Genomic DNA, 25609 nt, shown 5'->3' with positions numbered 1-25609 from the left:
GTTATGTGAACCTAACAGACTACTGCAAAAAGAATGTCCATTAAATATTGCACTAAACCAAATTGAGCTGTGTCAAAATGTTTTCATAATGACCGGTGAGGCTCTGCCTCCCCTGCCTCCTCTGACCGCACGCCCCTGTCTCAGGGAGTGGAGGAGGCATACAGAACCAGGCAACATTCAACCAATGATATTCAGAATGTACTGCACTAGGTGCATGCAAGTTTAGAAAAAAATGATTAATTACTGATCCTCCCTCCCTGATGTTCTGCCAATGAAAGCGCTGCCGGATCTTGGCCTCCATGTGCTCTTGCCAAAAGTGGCCTGTGTGTGCCTCTTCGAGGGCGGGAGTCTTAAAAAAATCAAGGCAGATTTGTTTTGTCACATACCCAGTCTAGAATTCCTCAAGTAGCCCTCCCATCAAATTAACTAGTACACTGTGGCCTGTGTCATTGGAGGAAAACTGCATACATTATTGACAGGCTTTAGAACACTTAAACCGCCAGGGTCGGAATACATCCTCTAATTATGTATACGCTATACGTGTGGCTTCTGGTCTAACATCTCTCCTGCTTCTCACACTAAATTGCTCCATGTTTACCAGATGAAAAAGACTACACTATTTAGATTTTAAAAACGTTGAAAGTAACAAAAAAGTATGACGAACTCATTTATCTGAGAGAGCTTTGGTTCATGTTGACACCGAAAATGCATATATAGAAGAACTTACAGCAGAAAATGCGGCATGCAAAGAACGTTTGCCATCTATAAGGTGGGAGATACGTAGCCTACACAGGACAACAGGAATCAGATTTTTAGATGAAACTAGTGTAGCTTGCTGTCATTTCTTTTAAGTAATGCGATATGCTAGTACCGTCCCTCGTCAATTGAGAATCCTTTAACTTTAACTCACGTTGACAGCATTCATACTTATATGTCTTGACTCCAGAAAAAGTGTGGATAGTGCAATGGTAATGTAGTCAGTTGCTTGTTAATAAGAAAACTTTATTCCATATAGGTGTGCATTAGGTCACTACACTGCAAGGAGATTTTGTAAAAGTCTACATGCACAATAAAGGTATACAGCCACATATCTGACAGCACATTATTGATCAGTGCAGTGGTGTGATGAGTGCATGTAATATTGCAAAATGTGAACTTTTACTTCTGTTGTGAAGGCACCTAAACTAACTGGAAGACTTTATTAAAGACTGTTTATTTATAATTGATTTTCTATTGCAACTGATGCTTCTGGCATACTATGCTTTGATCTTAGCAATATTATCTCACTAAAACAGCTCACACTGTTTGGTTTGTTTGCTTACATCTAATGAGTGAATGCTGAACCAACATCCAATGAGCCTAATCTCATATGTGTTTATTTATAATCAATTTTCTATTGCAACTGATGCATGCAAAACACAAATGCTGATAACATTTTGTCTTACCGATACAGACTTACTATTTTACTCTGTGTTTGTTTGCTTCCATCCAGTCAGGCTGGTGAACGAACCTCCAACATGGATCTCACAATCTCAGATGTCTTGATGAAGACACTGGATAATCTGGATAGCAGCGACTTCAAAAGGTTCAAGAACCACTTTCAACGCCAGGGCAAAATCCCACGGCAGAAGCTGGAGAACGCTAACGTAGACGACACAGTGGACATGATTGTGCAGACCTACTGTGAGGAGAAGTGTGGCAGTGTTGTGTCGGACATCTTGAAGAAGATGAACTTGAACCAGTTCGCCTTGAACCTGGAGAAGGGCCTGCAATCAGGCAAGATACTCTTACACAGCAGCATGCTTTCATGGCTGGAGTTGATGGAGTTTATATTACTGTAAGATTACATTGCCAAAGACCTCAAATTGATGTGGTTCACTACTTCGACCATCAGGATGCTTGATTTAGTGCGCAGATAATGAGCATGTTTGGCATGTAGCTGGTCGTGGTCCTGGGATGCCTATAGTGGAGATTGTGTGAGAAATCACTTCTCTTTTTCTTTTTAAGTATTTATTTTCACACTGGTTCAGGGTTACAGCAACATCACTTTATCTACATCTCATTCATCTTTATACATCCAATCACTGTTCTCTCACTCGCTCCCTTTCTCTATCGCTGTAACACACCCACCCTGTACATGCTCCTCTCAAAGGAGCCACACCATTATACGACAATATCCCTTTAGTAAAATGCATGTGTGGTCAGGGACTGTGTACAACTCAGTTTGACATGAGGATTATCTTAAATCCATTGGATTGTTGTTATATCAATATGGCTTCTTTCTGTAATGGTATCTCTCCCTGTATTTTCACTTTCTTTCTTACCTCTTCTTTCTCTCTCTGCCTTTCAGGAGGAGCCGGTATCAGCCCAGACAATCCAGACCGGCCGACCCAATTCCACTTCCCAAGACCACTTCACATCCCAAAACCAGATGCTGTTGATCACTCTCTTCTCACAAAACCTATAGACAGTCCTGCAGTACAAAATGGTGCACATTTGTATAATGCCATTTTATTCTAGATTGTATAATCTTAGACCAAGAAATACTCATCGCTATATATACAAGCTCATCATGTTTCATTTGGTTTTTAAATGAATATCCACAGAACTAACCCTTGTTTCCAAACCTGCCTCTGACTTCCACTTTACCCATTTTTCTGAGCTTCAACAGCATCACAATCTATTACAGCCTGCTACATTAAATTTGACAACGACAATATTTTACAGCCTGATAGATTAACTTAACATAACGACAATCTATGACAGCCATGACCCTCTTTTATGTAAATTCAAAGATAACACTATTTCTTGCAGTATTTGTCAGGATTTAAACGAGGACCCAAGCGCAGATCGATTGAAACAGGATTTATTCCACAAAAAACACAGAGGATCAAAAAGGCAAACACAAAATCAGGGCACAGGACCACTGTAGGCTTCCACGCCGAAAAACACAAAAAGCTACTCAAAGCTAACAGTTCAAAAAGTATTCTTACAAGAAATCTATAAGCAGGCACGTTATACATCAGAACACAGACAACTCACGGAACAGGGTAGCACAACAGAAGCGACAATCCGACAGGGAACATGAGGAAAGCTTAAATAGGCAGGGTAATCATTGGGCACAGGTGAGGAGCAGGACAGGAGGGAAACAGAACAAAGACAGAACAAGGGGCGGAGCACATGGTAGCACATGGCTACCACAACACAGGCACATGGCTACCACAACAAAAACACAGGACATGTCAAAAGAGAAACAGATGAGACAGAGTCCAAATACTGACAGTACCCCAGGGAATACAGGCAGACTTAACAACTGTAAAGCTTAAATGATCTTGTTCTCTTAATAGTATTTTATTTTATACCATACATTGGAGATCCAGTCTTAGATTTGTCAGTCATGAATCAGATTTTAATCTTGAACAAATGACAGAGACTTGAAGATCCACACTCCCTCACAGCACTTCACCTCAGCAAATCTGATTATCCCTTGAGGGACAGTCTGTTACATACACTGATTTTAAGGTGTGTTACCATCTAGTCAAATAGGTCCTGGAGACAAGGGGCCTCATTCTCGATAATTTTCTGAAATTCTTCTGAAATGTTTCTTACGGACTTCGTAAAAACAACGTAAGGGAAACAACTCCGCCGCATTCCTGCACGCTTGAAAATGCGTTTATAAGCAGCCGAAGTCTTCTCAGCTGTGCTCCCTGGAAAAGTTTCTTAAATCGATGCGCGTTCTCGTGAAAGTGGATTTGCATACATACACGCCCCGCCAGCTCCTTATTAGGGCACGCAGCCGTAGAGACGTGTGCTGTCTGATACCCCGTTTACACAGTGGGAAAACGCATATATTTTCATCCGGTTTGGCCTTTCATTTACACGAAAACGGAGGTTTTATCAGATTTTACCAGGGAAAACGATCATTTTTAAAAACTCCGGCCAAAGTGGAGATTTCTGAAAACTCTGTTTTTGTGTTTGCGTGTGCACTGGGTCAAACGGAGTTTTAGGTTCTCAAAACGTCACAGTATATGACTAAAAATGCATCACGCATGTGAGCGTCCTATGTTTACAGTTAGTTTGCTTACTGATCATGGATGCTGTTATGGTAGTGCTCACTTATACGTTAATATAAACGCAGGACAGTCAAGCTACGAGGAATAGAGACCTAGTGTAACAATAGATACTACTTTACATAATAAATAGAAAACGAAGTAGAAAAGAAAAAAGAAGTGCAGGAATGCAACTGCTGTAAGTCCAAGTTTAGCACTAGTCGAAGTGTCAGTTAGGAAGGTGCTCTCTGAAGAGTTGGGTCTTCAAAAGCTTCTTAAAGTAGAGAGGGACGCGCCTGCTCTGGTGGTGCTAGCTAGGCAGTTTATTCCACCAAAGTGGATCTACAAATGAGAATTGTCTGGATTAGCATCCTGGTGAAGTCCTTTTATTTATTTTATGACATCACAATGCCTTGTAGAATCATGACTATAAATGTGAAACGTAATTGTTATGATACCTTTGTTATGATGATGATGATGATGATGATGATGTTATGATGCCTTTGTGTGGTTATATATAGAGAGCTGGACACTAAAAGTGCTGGACAGGATGAAGTCTATGATGGAGAACAGTACACCTCAGCCAGATAAGAACCGTAAGTAAAATGACCTTCACCTTCAGCGGCGAAACAAATGGCACTAAAACAATAGACAGGATCTGGATGAGTTTACCTTCACTATTAACAGATGAAGAGCTAACGTTAGTCACGCTGCTGTTGCTTGATTGAGATTCATAAACGTAATTGTCACTCCATAGCGCATCAAAAACGTGACATTCCAACAAAGTTATTGCATGCTATATGGATAAATGTTTCTGTATAGTATTGCATGTGGCACAGTGGTCATCTTTTCGCATGAAATACAGCAGCACTTTTGAATGCTTCTGCCTCTACGCCATATTGGCTGCTATCTTACAAAATAAGACTTTGTGCGTGTGATGTAATTTGCATGCGCAAACGGCACTGTAATGGATAGTGTAATCGTAAAAGACTTAGGCTAAAATTACAAGGAATCGATCCACTGGGAACCAGTTCTCATCGATCCACTGGGAACCAGTTCTCAACCAGAATCAGTTCTCGATTCCCATCCCTACACCAGAGTTAGACTCTGAGGGCCGGATTTACTATCTTCAGGCGCAATTTCTTCTAAATATGTAGGTAGAGACATGGAACCGTACAAAAGCGGAGCACTTGACTTTGATAAAATCGCTGATTCCCCGCTGCTAAAGCGGATAGAGGCAGGTTGCACTTCTGATCCTATACATACGCATAAATGGGAGGGTATAAGGGAAAGTGGGGGTTTGCCACAAAATGATGGGAGGAGATGTGTAAAGTGCACCAAATTATGTATTCCGTGGTACTTACAAAAGCTGCCTGATGAGAGCGCATCTCTAATTTGCGTGAGAATTCTCTGCCTTATTAAAGCAGGTCTAAACCAGGTCTGTTCCATTTGTATCGATACAACAGGCGTTGCAGGTGGGGGTGCAGGTAAAAATATAACAGAAATGTTGTTTGTTAAAATGTTTATGTTTGATATATAATTTATCATAGGCATATGATAATGCTGTAATTTGTAAATTTAAGGTCACAACGGGGTACCAGACCATACATACCTTGAACCGAGGGTTCTGCAGTGTTTATACCTCCCTCTAGACCCTCCACCTGTTCAGAAACCAGTGTTTGTTGGATGACATCTTTTAAGATGGTTAATTGTTAAGATTGCCTGAGCCGGTCATCCGGGTCTGAGCTCGGTTGACTGTCACTTCTTCTTTTGGATGAAAACATTTGAAAACTCTAGGTTCGCGTGGTAGTGCGGACAGGAGAATCGGAGGGTATCAGATATGCTGACGTTAAGTTGCCATGGCACTGGGGGTAGCGGGGCAGGAGTGGCGTAACCATGACAACAATTTTCATTTCAACGTGTTCGTGTGGACACTAAACAATCAAAAATTGATTTGAAAACGGTTGTGTGGATGGAGAGTGGATGGAGTGTGTACACAGGGCTTAAATTTGCTGTAAACTCGTGAACCAAAAGCTCTTATTCTAATTCTAATTCTTACTCATCATCCATGGTGGCAGGAACATGTCCATTCTCCCTTCTTTTAGCAGCGCACTTACACACTGATTACCCTACGAAGTTGTTGTTTGATAAATACTATGTAGAATGCGGAAACACAGCGTGCACTAGCCTTTTGGCTACAATTGGGTACATTTACATTTGAATGTTTATTAATGTACACTGTCCCTCTTCAACAAATAAACAAACTGAAACTGAAACTGAATGCGGTTAGGCAAAGGCGCTGATTATGCTGCACTCGCAAATGTATGGAAATTAGATCCTTGTGTGTTCGTTTCATCCCCGGTATCAATAGTTTATACAGTTTGTGTTTTTGGGTGTTAGACACCCTGTATCTTGGCCTAGTTTTATATTGCCTTTTGAGTGAATACGTTATTCTGGTTATACTCCTGAGTGGCAAAATCAAAACATATGCTAATTATTAACACATGATTTGAAGTATTTTTTTTACATCAGTATATAAGCGTTTCTAAGAACCATTCATTGTTGTGTGCTCTCTTAGGAACAGGAAGCAGAAGCGGTTCTCCTAACAGTGAGTACAATTATTTTTCTTTTTGACATTCATGATGACTCATTAAGGTCAGGTATCGGACCAACAACCTTTTATGCACATCAAACTGTATGGCAAACCCATATTACCATAGACAACATGAATATTCATTGGCACGGAATGATCATAGTATAGCACATTCTACTTTTCATGCCATAAAAGTAAATATGTTGTCCTCTATTAAATTGTCTGACTTACTTTTGTCTGTGAAATTAGTTCATTTTTTTCAACAAAGTGAGAATTGCCTTCAGCTTATCAAACACAAAATGAAAAGTACATTTTAGTGCATGACATGAATCTATGGAGTGATTTTAGTGCTAAAAACTCATACACGCATGCAAGCATGAATTTCTTCTGTGCACTCAATTTGAGCAGCCGGAAGTGGAAATGCAACTCTCCTGCCTCTCTATCCCGAGACTGTCCTGCTGTCAAATCAGGACCAATCAGAAAAGAGCCTGTCCTTCAGAGCCTGTCCTGCTTTTGTTCCCGCCCACACAGTGCCAAAAGTGAATTCGAGCGAGCAGATGAAGAATGTTAAGATCGATGTGTCTCTGCGCTCCCAGTATTGTGGCTGCGAATATTGAGTGCGCAGACGAAATTTACGCTTGTGTAAACCTGAAAGCTGCTCAAATAGTAATATAATAAAAACGCCATATGAATAATTCATTCATTTTAGTTCCTGTGCATGAAAAAATGTACTCTTGCCTCCATAATTTTGTGACGGAATGCTGACGCATTTGTGTTTCTTGTGGAGAAAAGGCATTGCAGTGTTACATGGTTTTATGATATATTAATGCCTGCCATGCTTTCCCATATCAAAATACAGTGTTATATTCTATCATTCCCAGGCTTAGACACTTGGGATCAAGCATCATTTCTAAAACTGATTTTTCCAATCCTTGATTGTGATTGGCTAAAAGCCATTGTAAAATCCAGCATAACCTTACAAGTTGTCCTCATAACATTCTATGATAACATTCCATATTACTGCGCAGCGAATGGCAAGGCAAGGCAATTTTATTAATATAATGCATTTCATACACATGTGGAGCAACATCATCTGGGTTACTGAAGCGTCAAAGTCAGGATACCCCTGTCGCTGCACCAGTAAAGAGGAGCCCGTTTGAAGACTATTTCAACAATTGCACTATTAATGGCGATATACAAATCAATGTGAATATATCAGCACCCCTTTTTCGTCGGTAGCGCAAGTGTTCCATCTGGCTGTTGCGTTGCTTCAAGGGTTGCGTGGCAACGATTTATGTAGGAACTATATGTTGTAGTGGCGAAAGAATGACGTTTTTTTATTAAACTAGTCTGTTTCTTAAATGTGCTCCACTTCGCGTTGTGCCTAACAACTCCCCTTACTGGTTCTAAAATCAGTGTAAACCACAGCCTCTTGGGGCTTATTGCTTAAGTAGACATTAAGTAGATGACAATACAATACAGACTTTGATCTGCAAGATCCTAACTCATTCTAGAACCAAACATGTTCCATTGCCTTTATCCCACTCCAAATGATATAAGACTATACCATGAATAGCGTTTCTCATGACAGCATCTCCATGTGATTTTAAGAACATTGAGCAGAGTAGATGTTTTTAGATGTTGTGGAGGATTTATGTAGATAAAGATCCTGTCTTTTACTACAATTAGTGATCATTTCACACCATTCAAGAGTTTTGACTGTGTCCTCCACAGTGTCTCCACTAAGGATCGTGCTGCTGGGGAAAACTGGTTCTGGAAAGAGTGCCTCAGGAAACACCATCCTGGGAAGGGAAGCTTTTAAAGAGGATGTCTCATATGAAACTGTGACTGAAACCTGCAGTAATCAAAATACTGTAGTGAACGGTAGACACATTACAGTGATTGATACACCAGGATTTATTTTTGGTACAGAAAGTCCTACAGAAGAATTGAACGGTGAGATGGAAAAGTGTGTTGAGTTGTCCCTCCCTGGGCCTCATGCCTTCCTGCTGGTGATCAGATTAGATGTGAGGTTCACAGAGGAGGAGAGGAATGCTGTGAAGTGGATCCAGGAGAACTTTGGTGAGGGGGCGCTGAAGTACACTATAGTGCTCCTCACTCATGGGGATGTGCTGATGGGGAAACCAGTGGAAGCTTTTCTCTGCAAAAATCCTGTCCTTTTATCTCTTACTGAACATTTTGGGGGTAGATATCACGTCTTCAACAATAAGAGCCAACCAGTGGGGGATGTTCCGTGCACAAGTCCTGCTCTCTCTCTGTCATTAAATGACAATAAGAGTAAAAACCGCACTCAGGTTAGAGAGCTAAAGGAGAAAATTGAGGCCATGGTGGAGAAGAATGGGGGAGCAAACTACACCAGTGAGATGTACAAGGAGGCACAGAGAAAATTAGAAAGGAAGAGGACAAAGACTGTGGTGGCCTTTGCTGGGTTAGTAGCAGTAGCATCAGGAGCAGCACTAGCAGTGGTAGTAGGAGGAGGAGGAGCAGCAGTAGGAACAGCAGTAGGAGGAGCCGCAGCAGCAGTAGGAGCAGCAGTAGGAGGAGCAGCAGCAGCAGTAGCAGCAGCAGTAGGAGCAGCAGGAGGAGGAGCAGCAGTAGGAACAGCAGAAGCAGTATCTGGAGGAGGAGCAACAGAAGTAGTAGCAGCAGTAACAGCAGCATTAGCAGCTATAGGGAGACACCTTTGGGGAGATAACAATGATGCTAATTAACAAGATCATGATACAGATGAGAGAGCATCTGAGTTTATTTCATGTTTCTTTTCTTTTAATGCACTGAACCTTTTTATCTGCGTATCTGCTAAATGTACTGTTGAATGTTATAATAGATATGGGTGCATTAATAGATGTGTTTGTAAATATGTTTGTTCTTACTGTACAATGTAAAGGTTATGCACATTCCAAATCATGAATGTTGAAATGTACAGATTTCATCAAAATAAAGAAAAATGTTTCCTCTACATTGCATATATCCCAATATAACTCTATAGCTGTGGTTATAGTCTACAGTTAGTAGAATGAAAACCGCCCCCTCAAGCTTTTCTCTTTTAACAATAAGACCAGTAACAATAAGAGTGGTCTTATTGTTAAAAGAGAAAAGCTTGAGAGTGCGGTTATCTGACCTAAAGGCAGGAATGTTAAAGGCACCCAGTGCAACTTTATGTAAACATTCAATGAAAAATAAACATTCAATTTCTAGTCTTTTTTACACGTAGTAAGTTTCAATAACTCCATACCATTACATATCGACATTCAAGGAGCAAAGATGAGACGTCGTTGTGTGGTGCGAACTGATAGAAAATCGTAAACAACAACAATCGCCGGTGGGGAGAGGCCATTTTTCCATTGACTGGAACCTGCTTTATTTATTGTGGGCGCCAATAAATAAAGAAAATGGCAGCGATTGTTGTTGTTATCGATTTTCTATCAGTTCTCACCACACAACGACGTCTCATCTTTGCTCCTTGAATGTCAATATGTAATGGTATGGAGTTATTGAAACTTACTACGTGTAAAAAAGACTAGAAATTGAATGTTTATTTTGAAGCCTCGAAAGTTGCACTGGGTGCCTTTAATAGGTGTTGAAAACATTCAGAACTGGTCTGTAGGGAGGTCAGGGGTCATTCTCCCACCGGAAAATGTTTTAATTTCTAGTCATAGTCAAGGAGCTATCGTCAACTCTTGTTAGGTGCCTCTGCCATCATGCCTTTGCCTTGACCAGCTGGCCGTGGGCTGGAGGCAAATTGGCTGATGTATTTATTTAGACGTGACCATGGAAACACTATTTATTTTCATTAAAGAAATGATGATTTATTTATTATTGTTGCATTGAGTATACAGTTGACTGGTTAAACAGGTTTAGTAGAAGGAAGAACATGGCCAAAAAGCAGGAGCATTGTCCAACAAAAATGGAGCTGTGAACTTGTGGGAGCAAAAGGATATTTTATATTGTTTCTTTTTTTTTTAAAGAAGTAAAGGCTATGAAAAATAACTACAGCAATACTGTGAGAGTAGTTTGGGAATCATTTTGCAGTGATGATTCCCCTTTGACAGAAGAAAGCTCTGGTAAAATACTGTAGTTTGATTCATCATACTCTAATAGACATAATATTTCTCTGGGAAAAGCCAATATAACAGTTGTAGCAGCAATTCCTATTTAACTACTACTGGTGGCTGAGTTGGATTTAGTTCTGGCGCGTATGCGTGCGTGCGTGCGTGCGTGCGTGCGTGCTTGGGTGCGTGCGTGCGTGTGTGTGTGTGCAATTGCGGGGAACAATAGGCGACGCATGCTTGACGACAAACATTACCATTTTGATGATGTGTGTGTGTGTGTGTGTGTGTGTGTGCGTGTGTGTGTGTGCATGGACCAAGGAATCCATTTCAAATTGGTCGGGTTCATCAGCACACCAACACAATCTCCAGCCCAGAGTTAGATCCCAAAAGTTTGCCTCTGTGTGTATGTGTCTAAAGGTATGTTTGTGTATGTGGGTGTGTGTGTGCAGGGGCGGCCTTTCCTACAGGCGGTAAAGGCGGTCGCCTAGGGTGCCACTCAGAGGGGGCGAAAAAACTGCGCCTTTGCTGGGCAGAGTTGTTTGCGCCCCCTTCTATATCTCCAACCAATATTTTGACATAAAAAAAATAAAATCTGACATAAGGTTAAAATGAGCCAAAAAGGAATGAAGCTGGCCTAGAGCCAAATGTGCTAGGGCCACCCCTGTGTGTGTGTGTGTGTGTGTGTGTGTGTGCGTAAGAGAGAAACAAAGAGAGGCTGAGTGGGAGGTGCAGGTGACGTGTATGGAACTGAATGGGATGATATGATCAGTTAGGAAGTCTCAGTCTCTCACTGACTAGCAGTTTGTTTGTTTCAACAGTGAGTCTGTCTGAACTTTCTGAACAGTCTGGTCTCGTTTCACAAGAGCTGAACAGCCTTAATAAGATGATCTGTTTGATCCTGTTGTGGACAATGCCTCTGTTATCTGCAGGCGTTCCATCATCACGTGAGACAGAATTATTTTATGTTTTATTCTTACATTTGTATTGTTTCCTCTCTTTCCCTCTCTCCTTTCCTCTCTCTCCTTTTCTCTGTTCCTTTCTCTCTCCCTCTCTCTCTATTGCTCTCTCCCTCTCTCTCTGTTTCTCTCTCCCTTGTTATTTTCCATTTTCTTTTCTCTTCAGTCTCTTAGACGGTTGCGGATTATTCAGATCCCGAAAAAGTGCAATATCTGCGTCACATGACGTCATACAGGAAGTGTAGCGTACTTTCAGGGATTGGTAGGGGTACTGAGACCTAGTTTTCTAGCCTTATACTTAAACCCTAACCCTAACCCTTAAAAAATCCTAAGAAAAAGTTGATTCTGACACTTAGATCCGCAACCCTCTTAGACTGTGTCACTATTATTATAACATATTTTATCATGATACATTTGTCTGACTATATGCATTGAATGAGAAATATGTTGAGGATCAAATACTTTTTGTGCTAATGTATCATGAGCCTTCTTGATAAACCAGTTGAGCCACTGAATGGATGTTTTGAGCATTAGTCACCTACCTTCCTCAGAAATAAAAGGGGTAGAATGTGTCATATATTATTTATTTAGCTATACGGATGTAATTTACACAGACAATTGAAATTCCTGGGATTAGTTTCCTACACATTTGATATTTCTATAATTACATAAAAATGTGTGGGAAACACCCCATGGAGGGTTTTTGACGTGCTAACAACATAAACAGGATTAAAATTGAAAGCAAAACATTTAGCTCATTTTGGATTTGGCCTTACTGATATGTAGTCAGTAGAAACAGTTTGTATACAAACAAGCTATTACCTGTACGGACCTTACTTAGTTATCACACTCCTAGTGTCCTAGTCTACACACACACACACAGACACACACACACACACACACACACACACACACACACACACACACACACACACACACACACACACACACACACACACACACACACGCACACAAAAAAACACACACACACACACACACACACACACACACACACACACACGTACACGTACACACACAGACACACATACAAACTGTTTCTGTATGTCTCCCCCCAGGGTTGAGGATTGTTCTGCTGGGTAAGAGTGGAGCTGGAAAGAGTGCAACAGGCAACACCATCCTGGGGGAAGAGGTTTTTAAAGAAGATTCAACTTTTGTGACTTCAGTTTCTCTTAAGGAGAGTGGATGGGTGTTTGGGAGGCATATCACAGTGGTCGACACCCCAGAACTGTTTGATACATCTAAGACACCAGATGAGCTGAGAAGCGAGATAGAGAAGTGTGTCACCATGTCTGTTCCTGGGCCTCACGTCTTCCTGCTGGTGATCAGATTAGGGGTGAGATTCACAGAGGAGGAGAAAAATGCAGTGAAGTGGATCCAGGAGAACTTTGGCAAGAGAGCGGACCAGTTCACTATGGTACTGTTCACTCATGCTGATCAGCTGAAGGGGAAATCAGTGGAAAAATATTTTAATAAAGACCTTTGGAACCTGATAGACAGCTGTGGAGGAGGATATCACTCCTTTAATAATTTAGAGCAGGATGACAAGACTCAAGTGGAAGAGCTGCTGGAGAAGATTGAAGCCCTGGTGGAGAGGAATGGTGGAGAACACTACACAAACAAGAGGTACCAGGAGGCTCAGAGCAAGATGAGAAAAGAGGAGAAGAAACAAAAGGAGAATGAGAGGAAGATCAGAGAAGACGAGCGGAAGCAAGCAGAGGAAGATTTTAGAAAGGCTGAAGAGGAGAGTAAAAAACAACAGCATCATCATTTCTTTCCAAAAGAAGTAGGAACAGATGTTGGAGCAGTTGTGGGGGTTGTTGAAGCAATAGCAACTACTTTAGTTGTTGCAGCAGTTGAAGGTGTGACTGGAACAGTTATGGGAAGATTGATGAATGTAGCAGTTTCGGAAATATTGATGAAAGTAGCAGTTCCGGAATTATCGAAGAAGGAAGAAATTGACTGCAGATGGCATGCAGGGGTTGCAGATGACATGGACAGATACAGCTCCTGCTGTAGGTGCAACATATACATGTTATGTTGTGGTCAGGGTTGAAAGGATTACTTTAAATACATATGTTCAGTTACATGTTCTAATTACCTGTTAAAAATGTTATTCAGTAACCTAATCCAAGTTTCACAATATTAAAGTATGGTAACTTGATTACTTTTCCGTTACTTTTGGATGACCCCAATGCCAAATGTACAAATGAAGACAACAGAAAGGAGATATCAATACAATGGCTTTTACTTAAGCATATTCTGTAAGTCAACAGCACAATGTAACCTGATCAGTAAATTGATCTGATTTTATTCTTAATGGGAGTCCATCGTAAGTTTGTTGTTTGTAGTGTTCGCGTTTTCGCAAAATCTGCGAAGATAAGGTAAGAGTACAAAGTAGAAAATGGTGGAGTGAGTTAAACTGTAGTTATCAGTCTGTCTTTTGTAACAAACTGTAGTCTTGTCTTATGAAAATAAAGATGTTGCTACCAATATGCTAAATAAGAAAAGGAATGGAATACATCTTGTTGCTTGCCTCAGGCAACATGAGGGATTGTAGAGTAGTATCCATGGTTACATAAAGTGGTGTAGTCCAGGGTACGCAGTATACTCACTTATTTTTCAGTCAGCATTGCGTATCCCCACTTCTCAAAACAGGTTGTTTATCCTGTGCTATATGGAGTGCTTATATATATATATTTTTTAATTAAGACTATACCCAGTTCTCCAGGAACCACTGCACCACTGGTTACATATAACTCTTAACTCAATCTTTTTGAAGGGTTCAAAATGAATCCAAAGTTCAAGACCGATTTTCGCCAGAGCCTGTGCTTTAGTCACAACAGCTTAACATGGACGCCAAATGTCTGAGGCAAAAACATAATGAGCAAATTCACAAATGAATAGTCATATTTCTTTCGAGAAACAAATCACTGACCCACTGACCTCACTAAGCAGGAAAACTATTAAAATTTGGCAAAATGACAATCTGTTGGACTCTATTACTGTAATATTGTAGGTTTATCGCTGTGTTGCCTTGGGCCCATTATGACGTTAACAGAAAAGGAGCAGATTCATTTATTTGTAGTCCCTTATCTGACCACAGATTTACATGGAGTTGTGGGGGGGCTCTGTGGAGCTCCTGTGTGCAGAGGCGTCTTCTGCCTCACATGAAACCTACTATCCTAATTGTAGCAGAAAAGGCCAGCTATGAGCAGGGTGAACTATACCCATTTGTAGTATACTGATAGAAGACACTAAAGAGAACAATGCTTCACTACTTTGAAGGGTGTAAATGAAGAAACCACAATTGATAAAATGTTTATTTAAAGAATGTTTTTAAGTGGATTAAATATTGGTGGGGCACTGCACCTGCCCATACCGACAAGCCCCGGCTGACTATTACAGTCTTGGACATTACTTTAAAGGCCTGCTTATTCTGGAGACACACCAAATGTTACAGTGTCAAAGATATTATGAATCTTACTATCATTTATTTTATCCATTCAAGTGGGTAGGGTGAATGATGTCATGAATCCTCATGAGTTTGAGATGCAAGACAATATTTTCATTACAGCTGAAGTTTCAAAAACGGTCACTTTTGACTGAGACACAGCATGAAGGTGAATGGAAAGGAAGCAGTGTGCACTGAAGCAGGGTAGGGACAGTTTGACTCATGGGTGTAGTGGTGTAGTTCACCACTAGGTGGCGCCTGCACATCACTAGAGAGAGGGATTCCCTGTCAACAGGAGGATCTGATAAGGAGGTCATGGACTTCACTTTGAGGTTATTCACAGAACAAACCAACAAATAGCATGTATTGTTCAGATGAATACAAATTAAAACACGTCAAACTGACACTAGTGGTGCAGCTCATTTACCCTCTTTTCTTTTATTCATTACAGCATGACATATCAAGGCACTATTGACATTTCGAATAATCTGTGACACTAATTTATTACAGCAACAAACCAAGGAGCAGTAGGTTACATATCATGAATATTTGTTGGTATAATTGTTTAATCATTGTCAACAGAAGCAATCCCAAATGGGGACAAATACAACTAATAAAGAATTGTGTACAATCCATGAATGCATTTGACAAATGCACAGCTGTGCTGTTTGAAACCAAGGAATCTACATTCAGATGAAAATCTCAGATTTGAATTCATTAGAGGGATTCTGTTATAGCTTGCTATACTTTAACAAATGAGGTCAAGACAGACACATATCAAATATATCTAATGGATTATGAGCTACAAGTGAATACATTCCAGAGCCCAATGAAGACTGCATACAAATGACAACATTGCTGCCTGTTCATCTAGGCTGCCTCTTTCTCTGGTGGATTCCTGTTGTGATGCAGGCACACACGCACAGACACACACATACACATACACACACGCGCACGCGCACGCGCACGCACACGCACACGCAGACGCAGACGCACATACACACACACACACACACACACACACACACACACACACACACACACACACATGCACAAATACTTATACACACACATAATTATACACACACACATACTAATGCACAGACACACAAACACACACACACACACACACACACACACACAACCACACACACAAATACAAATACACTCACACAAACTAATAAACTCACACACACACATGCAAATACACCCATACATGCTAATACACACATGCTAATGAACAGACACACACATATAAATACACGCCTACACTAAATGCAAACCGATTTAGCACATGTATGTGCACATGCGTGCACACACACACACACACACACATACACACACACACACAGACACACTAATACACAGTCACAAATACAAATACACACACATACAGTACTTATACACACACACACACACACACATACTTATGCACATGCACATGCACACACACATACTTATGTACATGCAGACTACACACATTTACAAATACACACAAAAATGCACACACACACAAACCAATGCACAGACACACACACATACAAATACACACACACATACTAATAAAGACACATACACTAATGCACAGTCACACACACACACACACACACACACACACACACACACACACACACACACACATACACACACACACACACACACACAAACACACACACACACACACACACACACACGTCCAAATACCCACACACATACTAATACACACACACATACACAGACATACTAATGCACACACGGACACACACACACACACACACACATACAAATACACACACACACACAAACACACACACACAAATACACACACACACACACATACTAATGCAAACACACATATTACAGTTTTTTACAATCGGATACACACTAAAATCAAAAGTGTAACACAATTATCAAAACCTTCACTCAAGGAGCAAAACAACGGCTCAGATCTGCACAACTATAAGCACATTTAAACATCACACTTTTTGCGAAACCATACACACAAGTGATTTGCAAAGCACTAAACACACTTTTATGCTTTAGACACAGACGTATGTCAAGAGGTCACTTCCTTGCAATTCTAAAACACTCTGTCAAGTTACCACACCTATGAGCAGGTCAAATAAGCACAGCCATCAAATGCCCAAACACATGATTGCTGAATTGTAGACACAACAAACAGGTTTAAGCACTATAGAAGTGCAGCAGATGAGTAACTGTAATCTGTCTTCAACCTAAATGGAAGGAGTCAAAAGAAGAAGAGTGAGGGTGAGAGGGGGAATCCACAGAGGAGGAGAAGGAGGAAGAGGCCGAGGCCATGCCATGAGGCTGAGGTCAAGGTGGAAGTAGAGGAAGAGGAAGACCTGTAGCAGGAGGAAAATGTGCTCAAAGAAGAAGAAGACCAAATGTATCAAATACAGTAAACTTGAAAGGAGGACAGGCCCATATTCACGCAAGAACAAGATATAGAGATCATAAACATGCTTTTGGCAAATACGTAATGCTATCAGGCTCAGAGAAATTCAAGCAAACATTATCGGTGACCATGCCATTTTCAAAACAGTACTGTAATATCCATCAGGTCTCTCAGTCAATACTGGCACACTGACAAATCTGTACATTTTACTGTAAATGGAATTGTAACCTGTATTGGAAACATCTTTTCACCTTTGTCTGATATTTGCTGAGCTTACAGTGTTATGCACACTACTGAAGTAGCATGAAAACTGGGACATGTTTTGTTGTGATTCTCCATGTTGACATGTTGACTGATTTGGTAAAAAGAGAGAATTACGTAAATAATATTTTCATCAGCATTGGTCTTGGGTAGTGTTTTTACTGTATTGTGTATTTTCACTTTCTCTGTGTACTTCACTTACACTACTCTAATCACTGAGAAGTAGTATTGCTAAAAGTGTTTTAGGTTTATAACAGAAGTGTGTAAGTGGTACAAACAGAATTCAGTACATGCAATGTGTGTGTTTCATATGGTAACAAAATATGGTTTTGTTAAATGTGTGTATAGATTTTACAAGAGTGTTTCATTTTGCAATGGATCTGATGTTTTTGCTCATTGGGTGTGTGGTTGTGCTTATTGTGTGAGGCGATTGAAAAGCAAAACAAAGCAGTCAAAATTGTGTGTATCCGATTGTAAAAAATTGTAATGCACAGACACACACACACACATACTAATACATACATTTGAATACACACACACCCAAACACAAACACTAATACACACACACATACTTACACACACACACACACACACACAACTATGACCTCTAGCAGGACTTCTAAAGTACCATAATTAAGCAATATAGTACGAGTGCGAGTGGGGTAGGTAAGGGATATTCCCACGGGTGGTGTTTGCCCGAACAGAACAACACAACAAAGGCACTGCAGTAGTGGGGTCCTTCATATATTTTCCTTTAGTTATACACAGAAACATCTCTAAATCATTGTGCTATTGGTTGGGAACATCCCACAGTGGACCTCCTCTCACTGTCACATGTCTTAGGCAACAGCACCCGTGGGAATATCCCTTACCTACCCCACTCGCACTTGTACTATCTTGCCTTTATTAAAAAAATAAAAATAAAAAATAGTTACCCGATTAACATTTAACACAAAGTTATTGATTCATTTTAATTAGATTTTGCCATGATAATGCCAACAAAAAAATAGTTTGATTGTCAACGTCTTTTGGAATTATAAGAGCTTAATTGTATCAATGCGCAGTAGAATGGTTCATTGCTGAGTGATTTATTTCTAGCTGTGAAAAGTCCGAGTTGGGATGTCCTGGGATATTCCAACTCATGGAACGTCTCTTGTCCAATCAGAAACAGCTAAATAATTCGATAGAATCCAATTGTTTTATAACAGTGAAAGTAGTAAGAAAGAACATATACGCCAACGGCAGGATTCCAGCAAACCTCCCTGAAAATATATTGATGCACTGTAATACTCTTTCATAATGTTGTAATTGTATTCTTAATCTTTTGCATAATTTTGCACTGTTAAGCCTCTCTGTATGTGTAACTGAGTGGCATATTATCTTTATGATACTATGATGCTGCCTCAAGATGGCAATGTGCCAACGTGTCTGAACAAACCTGATTTTATAAACCACCAAGCCCCAGGCTGCTCAGATGGGCACACCTGTATTTGCTATTCAAAACAATGTGGGCGCTGGGCGGTCTGAAACTAGCAGAGACATTGGCGTCACGCTTGCGCCACTTCATAAAGAGGAGTTGAAGTATTTCTATTTTAGGAAAGGAATAAGTGCACAAGAAATACTTTGCATGTCTATGGTAATGCCAATGGAATATTATCATAACATCACAATTACTTCCTGTAAATCGCTCCTCTTTACAGAAAGACAGGGTGGACACACGTGCTAGCATTGAAGAACATAACATTGAAGCATTGAAGAAAATGACAGCAAACCTAGGTGGCATTGCCTGTGACCAAAGGTGGCCTGACATTGGAAGGCTGTGGGTGAATTTATTTAGAAGGTGTCATCTTGTCAGCACAACAATATTATTTTAAGTAAGGCTAATTATCCAAATGATAATATGGATAAAAAGCAAGTAATAGTCTGCACAGTAATACAGAACAACACAACACAAGGCTGCTGAATTGGTTCAAGAGGAAGAAAAATATGCTATCATTCTTACTTAGTATATTTTTAGCAGAGAGGTGCCCTGCAGAAGTAGAGTCCTTCATATTTTTTACTTTACTTTACAGGAAAATATGTTTAAATCCTTGTGCTATTGGTCCGGGACTTCCCACACTGGCCAATCCTCTCACTGTCACAGTCAAGTACTCATAGCCAACAACCTAACCAAACCAATATAACACCTGCCCAACCACAGATGATGAGCTCTGTTTTGATTGGCTGATATGCAGCGAGGCACAATAACCTGTCTTAATAAATCGACCAAAACTGTGAGAGTTGAACCATGGAGTGTTGTAGTGGCATCTAACCGTTTATGTTTGAGCTTTCATTGAGAGATGAAACAGAAGTTAAGGAACAGCCAGTTGCTCAGAGATCGAACATTTAAGCTTCTAAGTGGTAAGTTTTGTCATTTAGCGTTTCCAGTAACAATTTGCTTCAAGTAAATTAGCAGTAAGACCCTTACTTCAGCCTAGCCACAACAAAGACTATTAGGATAGTCATAACTTGGTTTTGTAGCATCGTAACAAGAACAGTGTAATTATTTTGCAGTTCTGTCAACAATGATTTGACGAAGCTAGATTGGATGGGCAGTTTTCATTAGGAACTCTGGACAGCAAGGACAGCTTGTGTTGTTTGTTATGAATTCAGAGTGCTGCTTTCAAATATTGTGACCTAAGTAGGTTTAAGTATCTTGATGTACAGTAATACTCTTCCATATTGTAATATATACAGTAAATATATATATATATATTTGAATCTTGTGCATATTTGTACGCCGTTCCCTATATGTGAAGCAGTTTCCACACGTTGTGTAACTGCATATGTAGACGCATATAAGGCTACAATCTTTATAATGCGCCTTCAAAATGCAGTGACATAATGCACTTCCGAAGTTTTTGCTCGTCAATCGCACAATTGCTTCCCGCTGTCTCAAGATGACAATGCACCAACGTGCCTGAACAAACCCCATTTTAAGACAAAAAAGCTCCCGGGCACTCAGATGGGCGCAACTGCATTTGGTACAATGCGGCCCTGGCACTGAAGGGGAGAATGAAAACTCTGTTGGACTGAAACTAGCAAAGACACTTGACATTTGACACTTGACATAAAGTCACCCTTAACTGTCAAGTTGTTCTGAATGTGTGTGTGCACAGTTTGTGGCCAGTGATTTGAAGCACCTTACCATACAGTTTGGACCCAGCCCATGGTTCTGTATGTACGTGTGTGTGTATGTGTGTGTGTGTGTGTGTGTGTGTGTGTGTGTGTGTGTGTGTGTGTGTGTAGTCAGTGATTTGAAGAACCTTACAGAACAGGCTGGACCCAGCCCATGGTTCTCTGTGTGTGTGTGTGTGTGTGTGTGTGTGTGTGTGTGCCTGTGTGTGTGTGTTTGTGTGTGTGCCTGTGTGTGTGTGCCTGTGTGTGTGTGTGTGTGTCTGTGTATAGTCAGTGATTTCAAGCAGAACAGGTTGGACCCAGCCCATGGTTCTGTATGTAAGTGTGTGTGTATGTGTGTGTGTGTGTAGTCAGTGATTTGAAGAACCTTACAGAACAGGTTGGACCCAGCCCATGGTTCTGTGTGTGTGTGTGTGTGTGTGTGTGTGTGTGTGTGTGTGTGTGTGTGTGTGTGTGTGTGTGTGTGTGTGTGTGTGTGTGTGTGCCTGTGTGTGTGTGCCTGTGTGTGTGTGTGTGTGTCTGTGTATAGTCAGTGATTTCAAGCAGAACAGGTTGGACCTAGCCCGTGGTGCCCTCTGGTTATTGGGGCTGTCATGCTTATAAGGCACCGGGTGCCTAAAAGAGCCCGGGTGATGTAATGTTGACTTTCGAACGACTCTTGAGTGACAGTTGTTATGCCAACGAAAGCATTACGTAACCCGGACACCAAGTAGCCCTTCCACTTTTTAGCTATCAGTCAGAGAGTCTCAAGAGTCGTTCGAAAGCCATCAGCTACTTTTTAGTCGCGTGTCTCCCCCTTGACCCTAACCCGTCACCAGTAGGACACCCACGATACGTCACTATCGCGGACACACCTCCACTATGCCACATTTATTATAAAGATGTCATTAGGATGTATATGTTGGTAGATGGAGGAATGGACCTAGACAAACTGAGAGGTTAGTCAGGGTAGAAAAAGTATTTATTTAATAATCAATTAAAAAGGGCACAAACAGTCAGCACAAGTGCTGGCAAACACGCTAGGGAAGGGAATTAAATGGAAATAAACTATAGCAGGCAGAGACTTCCCTTAGAGGGGCGGCAGGCTAACTGGAAAGTGTGCTCAGGACTCACACCACCCTTGTGAAGGCAAACACGGCACAGCACAGCACAGCACACGGAAAGTGACCAAAGTGACACACCAACAACACAGCAACCAATGATCACACGTGAGCAGTGTTGTATAAAGTACTCAAAAGCCATACTTGAGTAAAAGTACAGATACGTTACTGGAAAATTACTCAAGTAAAAGTAAAAGTCACCTTTTAGAATATTACTTAAGTAAAAGTATTAAAGTATCTGATCTTTACTGTACTTAAGTATCAAAAGTAATTTTCTGATATTAAATGTACTTAAGTATTGAAAGTAAAAGTAAAAAGTAAAAAAAAAAAAGTAAATGCTGTTAATAAAAAAGCAAAGGGTCAGAATTCTGAGAAGAATGAAGTTTATTCAGACTAAAATGAGCAAACTTATAAACATGGGCTTATTTGAACCCCACTCCCTACTCAATACATCGACAAAGACCAACACATAGGCTACTGTATGTCTGCAAATTAAGCTGCTTAGATATATCTAGACAGCGATCTACACTTTTGCTAGGTGGTAACTAACTATCTAGTTAAGATAAAATCCACAAACAGTTATGGTTAATGTCAACTGGTATTATTACCACTTCTAGTATATAACTAGTCTCTTCAACAAATGTGTTAATGTTACAATCACAATGTTGACGTCAAAATGTTAATGTTACCGTCTGGAATTGCTCCCTGATTGACACCTGTATGCCATTGCTTTGATTATTGTTGTAACCCCTTCGTTGTTGATCTTAATGTTTTTGATATGTTCTTCCACTGCATATTGCAGTCCATTTTGCCTTGATCTGGAGGATATCGCAGATATATTACTCCAAAAAGAAATCACTGACACTGACAGATATAGCGCGGCTTGTCCTCGTCGTAGCCATGCTTTTGGGTACAGACCTCAGAGTTTTGTCTGACGTAGCAACGGTAACTAAGGGGGCTTTTGCAAACGGTAAAAATCGCATTAACGTTCGCTAGGACAGCTGATTCGCCAAACCTGCTTGGAGTCTGTTCTACCAAAGTCCCCGACTTTGGTCTCATCACTCTCATGATTATTATTATTTTTTCTAAAGATGATTCGATTTTGTAACGAGTAACGAAGGTTTCAGGGGAAATGTATCGGAGTAAAAGTATCAGTTTTCTTTGCAAAATGTAGCGAAGTAAAAGTAAAAGTCATCAGAAATGTAAGTAGTAAAGTAAAGTACAGATATCCAAAAAAACTACTTAAGTACAGTAACGAAGTATTTCTACTTCGTTACTATACAACACTGCACGTGAGCATGCACTGACGGTACTCCACCACCAGGTGACTAGCCCCCCCTCCAGGATAGCACAATGCCTGCTCATACACACAAAAGGGGATAAAGAAACTTAACACCAGTCGATCTCAGCTGTAGGACAAAACACAGAAACTAAAGGGCAAGATAGTTTCCCCTCTCACAGGATACCTGAACTACCCATAAACAATACACATGCAGACAATACAAAACAGATCACAGGAACAGAAGTGTGCTTTACACAACTATGTCCATGCACTGAAATAAACACGGACCAAAATAACGAAACAAAAGCAACAGAACAACAAGTTAAGCACGCCGAACCAAAGCAATTAAACTAGGTGAGACGACAGACAAAAGCAAGCACGTGAACAAATGACAAGGACACACCGTTTAGGCTACACGGCAAAGTAGGGAAAGTACTGACGCCAAATCAAACACAAACTACTGAAAACCAAATCAAAAGACGACAAGACACAGCAGCTCGTGGCTCCAGCCCTCCACCAGGCCGGGTTGCGTCTGCAGAACACAAATCGTAATTAAAAACCAACGGAGGTAAAATTAAGCCAATAGGGAGATTTAAATATATACCCACGGTACTCGGAGACACTGGCTGCCGCGGGAACGTGCATCCTCACTAAACAAACATGACACTGAATATAAATATAATCATAAAAATTCAACGAATAATAATATAAATTCTATCCCATTGAAGAACAGAGCATACCTGGAACTAGTGAACAACAGTTCTCGAGGTCAGCGAAGGAGGAGAGGATCACAACACCAGGCTACAATAAAGGACGAAGTTAGTCCACAGTGTGATTAAAATTCAATGCAACTGGCTTAGTGGCGAAGAAAACCTACCGCGGGAGAAACAGGACACCACTCTGCACAGGAGGTAGTGATTCACCATCTAAGAATATTGCAAACTTTTAGGCTTTTATAGGCATACCTACGGTGGCCGAGAAGGGCAAAACACAAAAACAAACTCGGGAACATTTTTACATTTTGTAAAACACTTTAACAAGTTTTCGAAACACTTTTACAAGTTTTTTACGAAAATTACATTTTAGAAAAAACGTTTGCAAGTTCCGGAACAAAATAACATCTTAGAAAACATTTTTGCAAGTTCAAAAAAACATTTATACAAGTTCAAAAAAACATTTTTGCAAGTTAATTTTTCTTACGGAAGTGGAATGCCCAAGCTCAGAGGTTGAGCCGGAAATGACAAGGAAAGCGCTCAAATTCAAGTTCATACTTCATAGCGATTCAAGATGGACAGTGGTAGAGCAGCGTTTTGTCCGTTCTGTGGCCAACACATGAGACTATTAACACGGTTTTGTTTTTCGTGTGGCAGGTCTTTAGAATGTTTAATCGCGCAGACCAGACGGAAGGACTAGATGTGCTGCAGCAGTGCAAACTCTATTTTCATGAGGGACACTCGTACGCTGTGATCGTGGACATGATGTCGTGTTTACATGATGTACAAATCAGTTTGAGGTCTCTGAAAGGCAAACTTAATGACGCCGGGTTATACCGCAGAAGGAATTTCTCCTCTTAGGCCGTAAGGTGACCCTCGAAAAGTGCTTTAGAAACCTAAGTTCGCTCCTCAGGCTCCGAACTAAGCGAACTTCAGTTCATAAAAAAGAATGAGTTATGTTAAGGATTTAAACCAAAGTTCGCCGTTTTTCGCAATGCAAGGCTATTAAAATTCACAACGTTTAATGAAGAACTAGTGTCTCCGAGGCGTACATCATGTAAACACGACATCATGTCCACGATCACAGCGTACGAGTGTCCCTCATGAAAATAGAGTTTGCACTGCTGCAGCACATCTAGTCCTTCCGTTTGGTCGGTGCGATTTAAACATTCTAAAGACCTGCCACACGAAAAACAAAACCGTGTTAATAGTCTCATGTGTTGGCCACAGAACGGATAAAACGCTGCTCTACCGCTGTCCATCTTGAATCGCTGTGAACTTGAATTTGAGCGCTTTCCTTGTCATTTCCGGCTCAACCTCTGAGCTTGGGCATTCCCCTTCCGTAAGAAAAATGAACTTGCAAAAATGTTTTTTTTAACTTGTATAAATGTTTTTTTGAACTTGCAAAAATGTTTTCTAAGATGTTATTTTGTTCCGGAACTTGCAAACGTTTTTTCTAAAATGTAATTTTCGTAAAAAACTTGTAAAAGTGTTTCGAAAACTTGTTAACTTGTTAC

At 40.5% G+C, this 25609-nt stretch overlaps 2 protein-coding genes across 2 annotated transcripts; both read left to right on the top strand.

Moving 5' to 3' along the window:
* Positions 1–1517: 1517 nt before the first annotated feature.
* Positions 1518–11663, top strand: LOC308368014 (GTPase IMAP family member 9-like; the record flags this gene model as incomplete). Its single annotated transcript, XM_080842049.1, has 3 exons — positions 1518–1776; positions 8377–9091; positions 11645–11663. The coding sequence occupies 3 exons, from the start codon at positions 1518–1520 to the stop codon at positions 11661–11663; spliced, it is 993 nt and encodes a 330-aa protein (XP_080698175.1).
* Positions 11664–12345: 682 nt separating this feature from the next.
* Positions 12346–24953, top strand: LOC308368005 (GTPase IMAP family member 9-like; the record flags this gene model as incomplete). The annotated part of the gene is made up of 3 exons (XM_080842038.1): positions 12346–12370; positions 12748–13475; positions 24750–24953. The coding sequence occupies 3 exons, from the start codon at positions 12346–12348 to the stop codon at positions 24951–24953; spliced, it is 957 nt and encodes a 318-aa protein (XP_080698164.1).
* Between the last annotated feature and the right edge of the window lie 656 nt (positions 24954–25609).

Source organism: Sprattus sprattus, assembly GCF_963457725.1.
Source record: "Sprattus sprattus genome assembly, chromosome: 1".
NCBI classification, from domain to species: domain Eukaryota; kingdom Metazoa; phylum Chordata; class Actinopteri; order Clupeiformes; family Clupeidae; genus Sprattus; species Sprattus sprattus.
The sequence above is the reverse complement of the archived record's forward strand: the minus strand, read 5'-3'. Positions and strand labels throughout refer to the sequence as shown.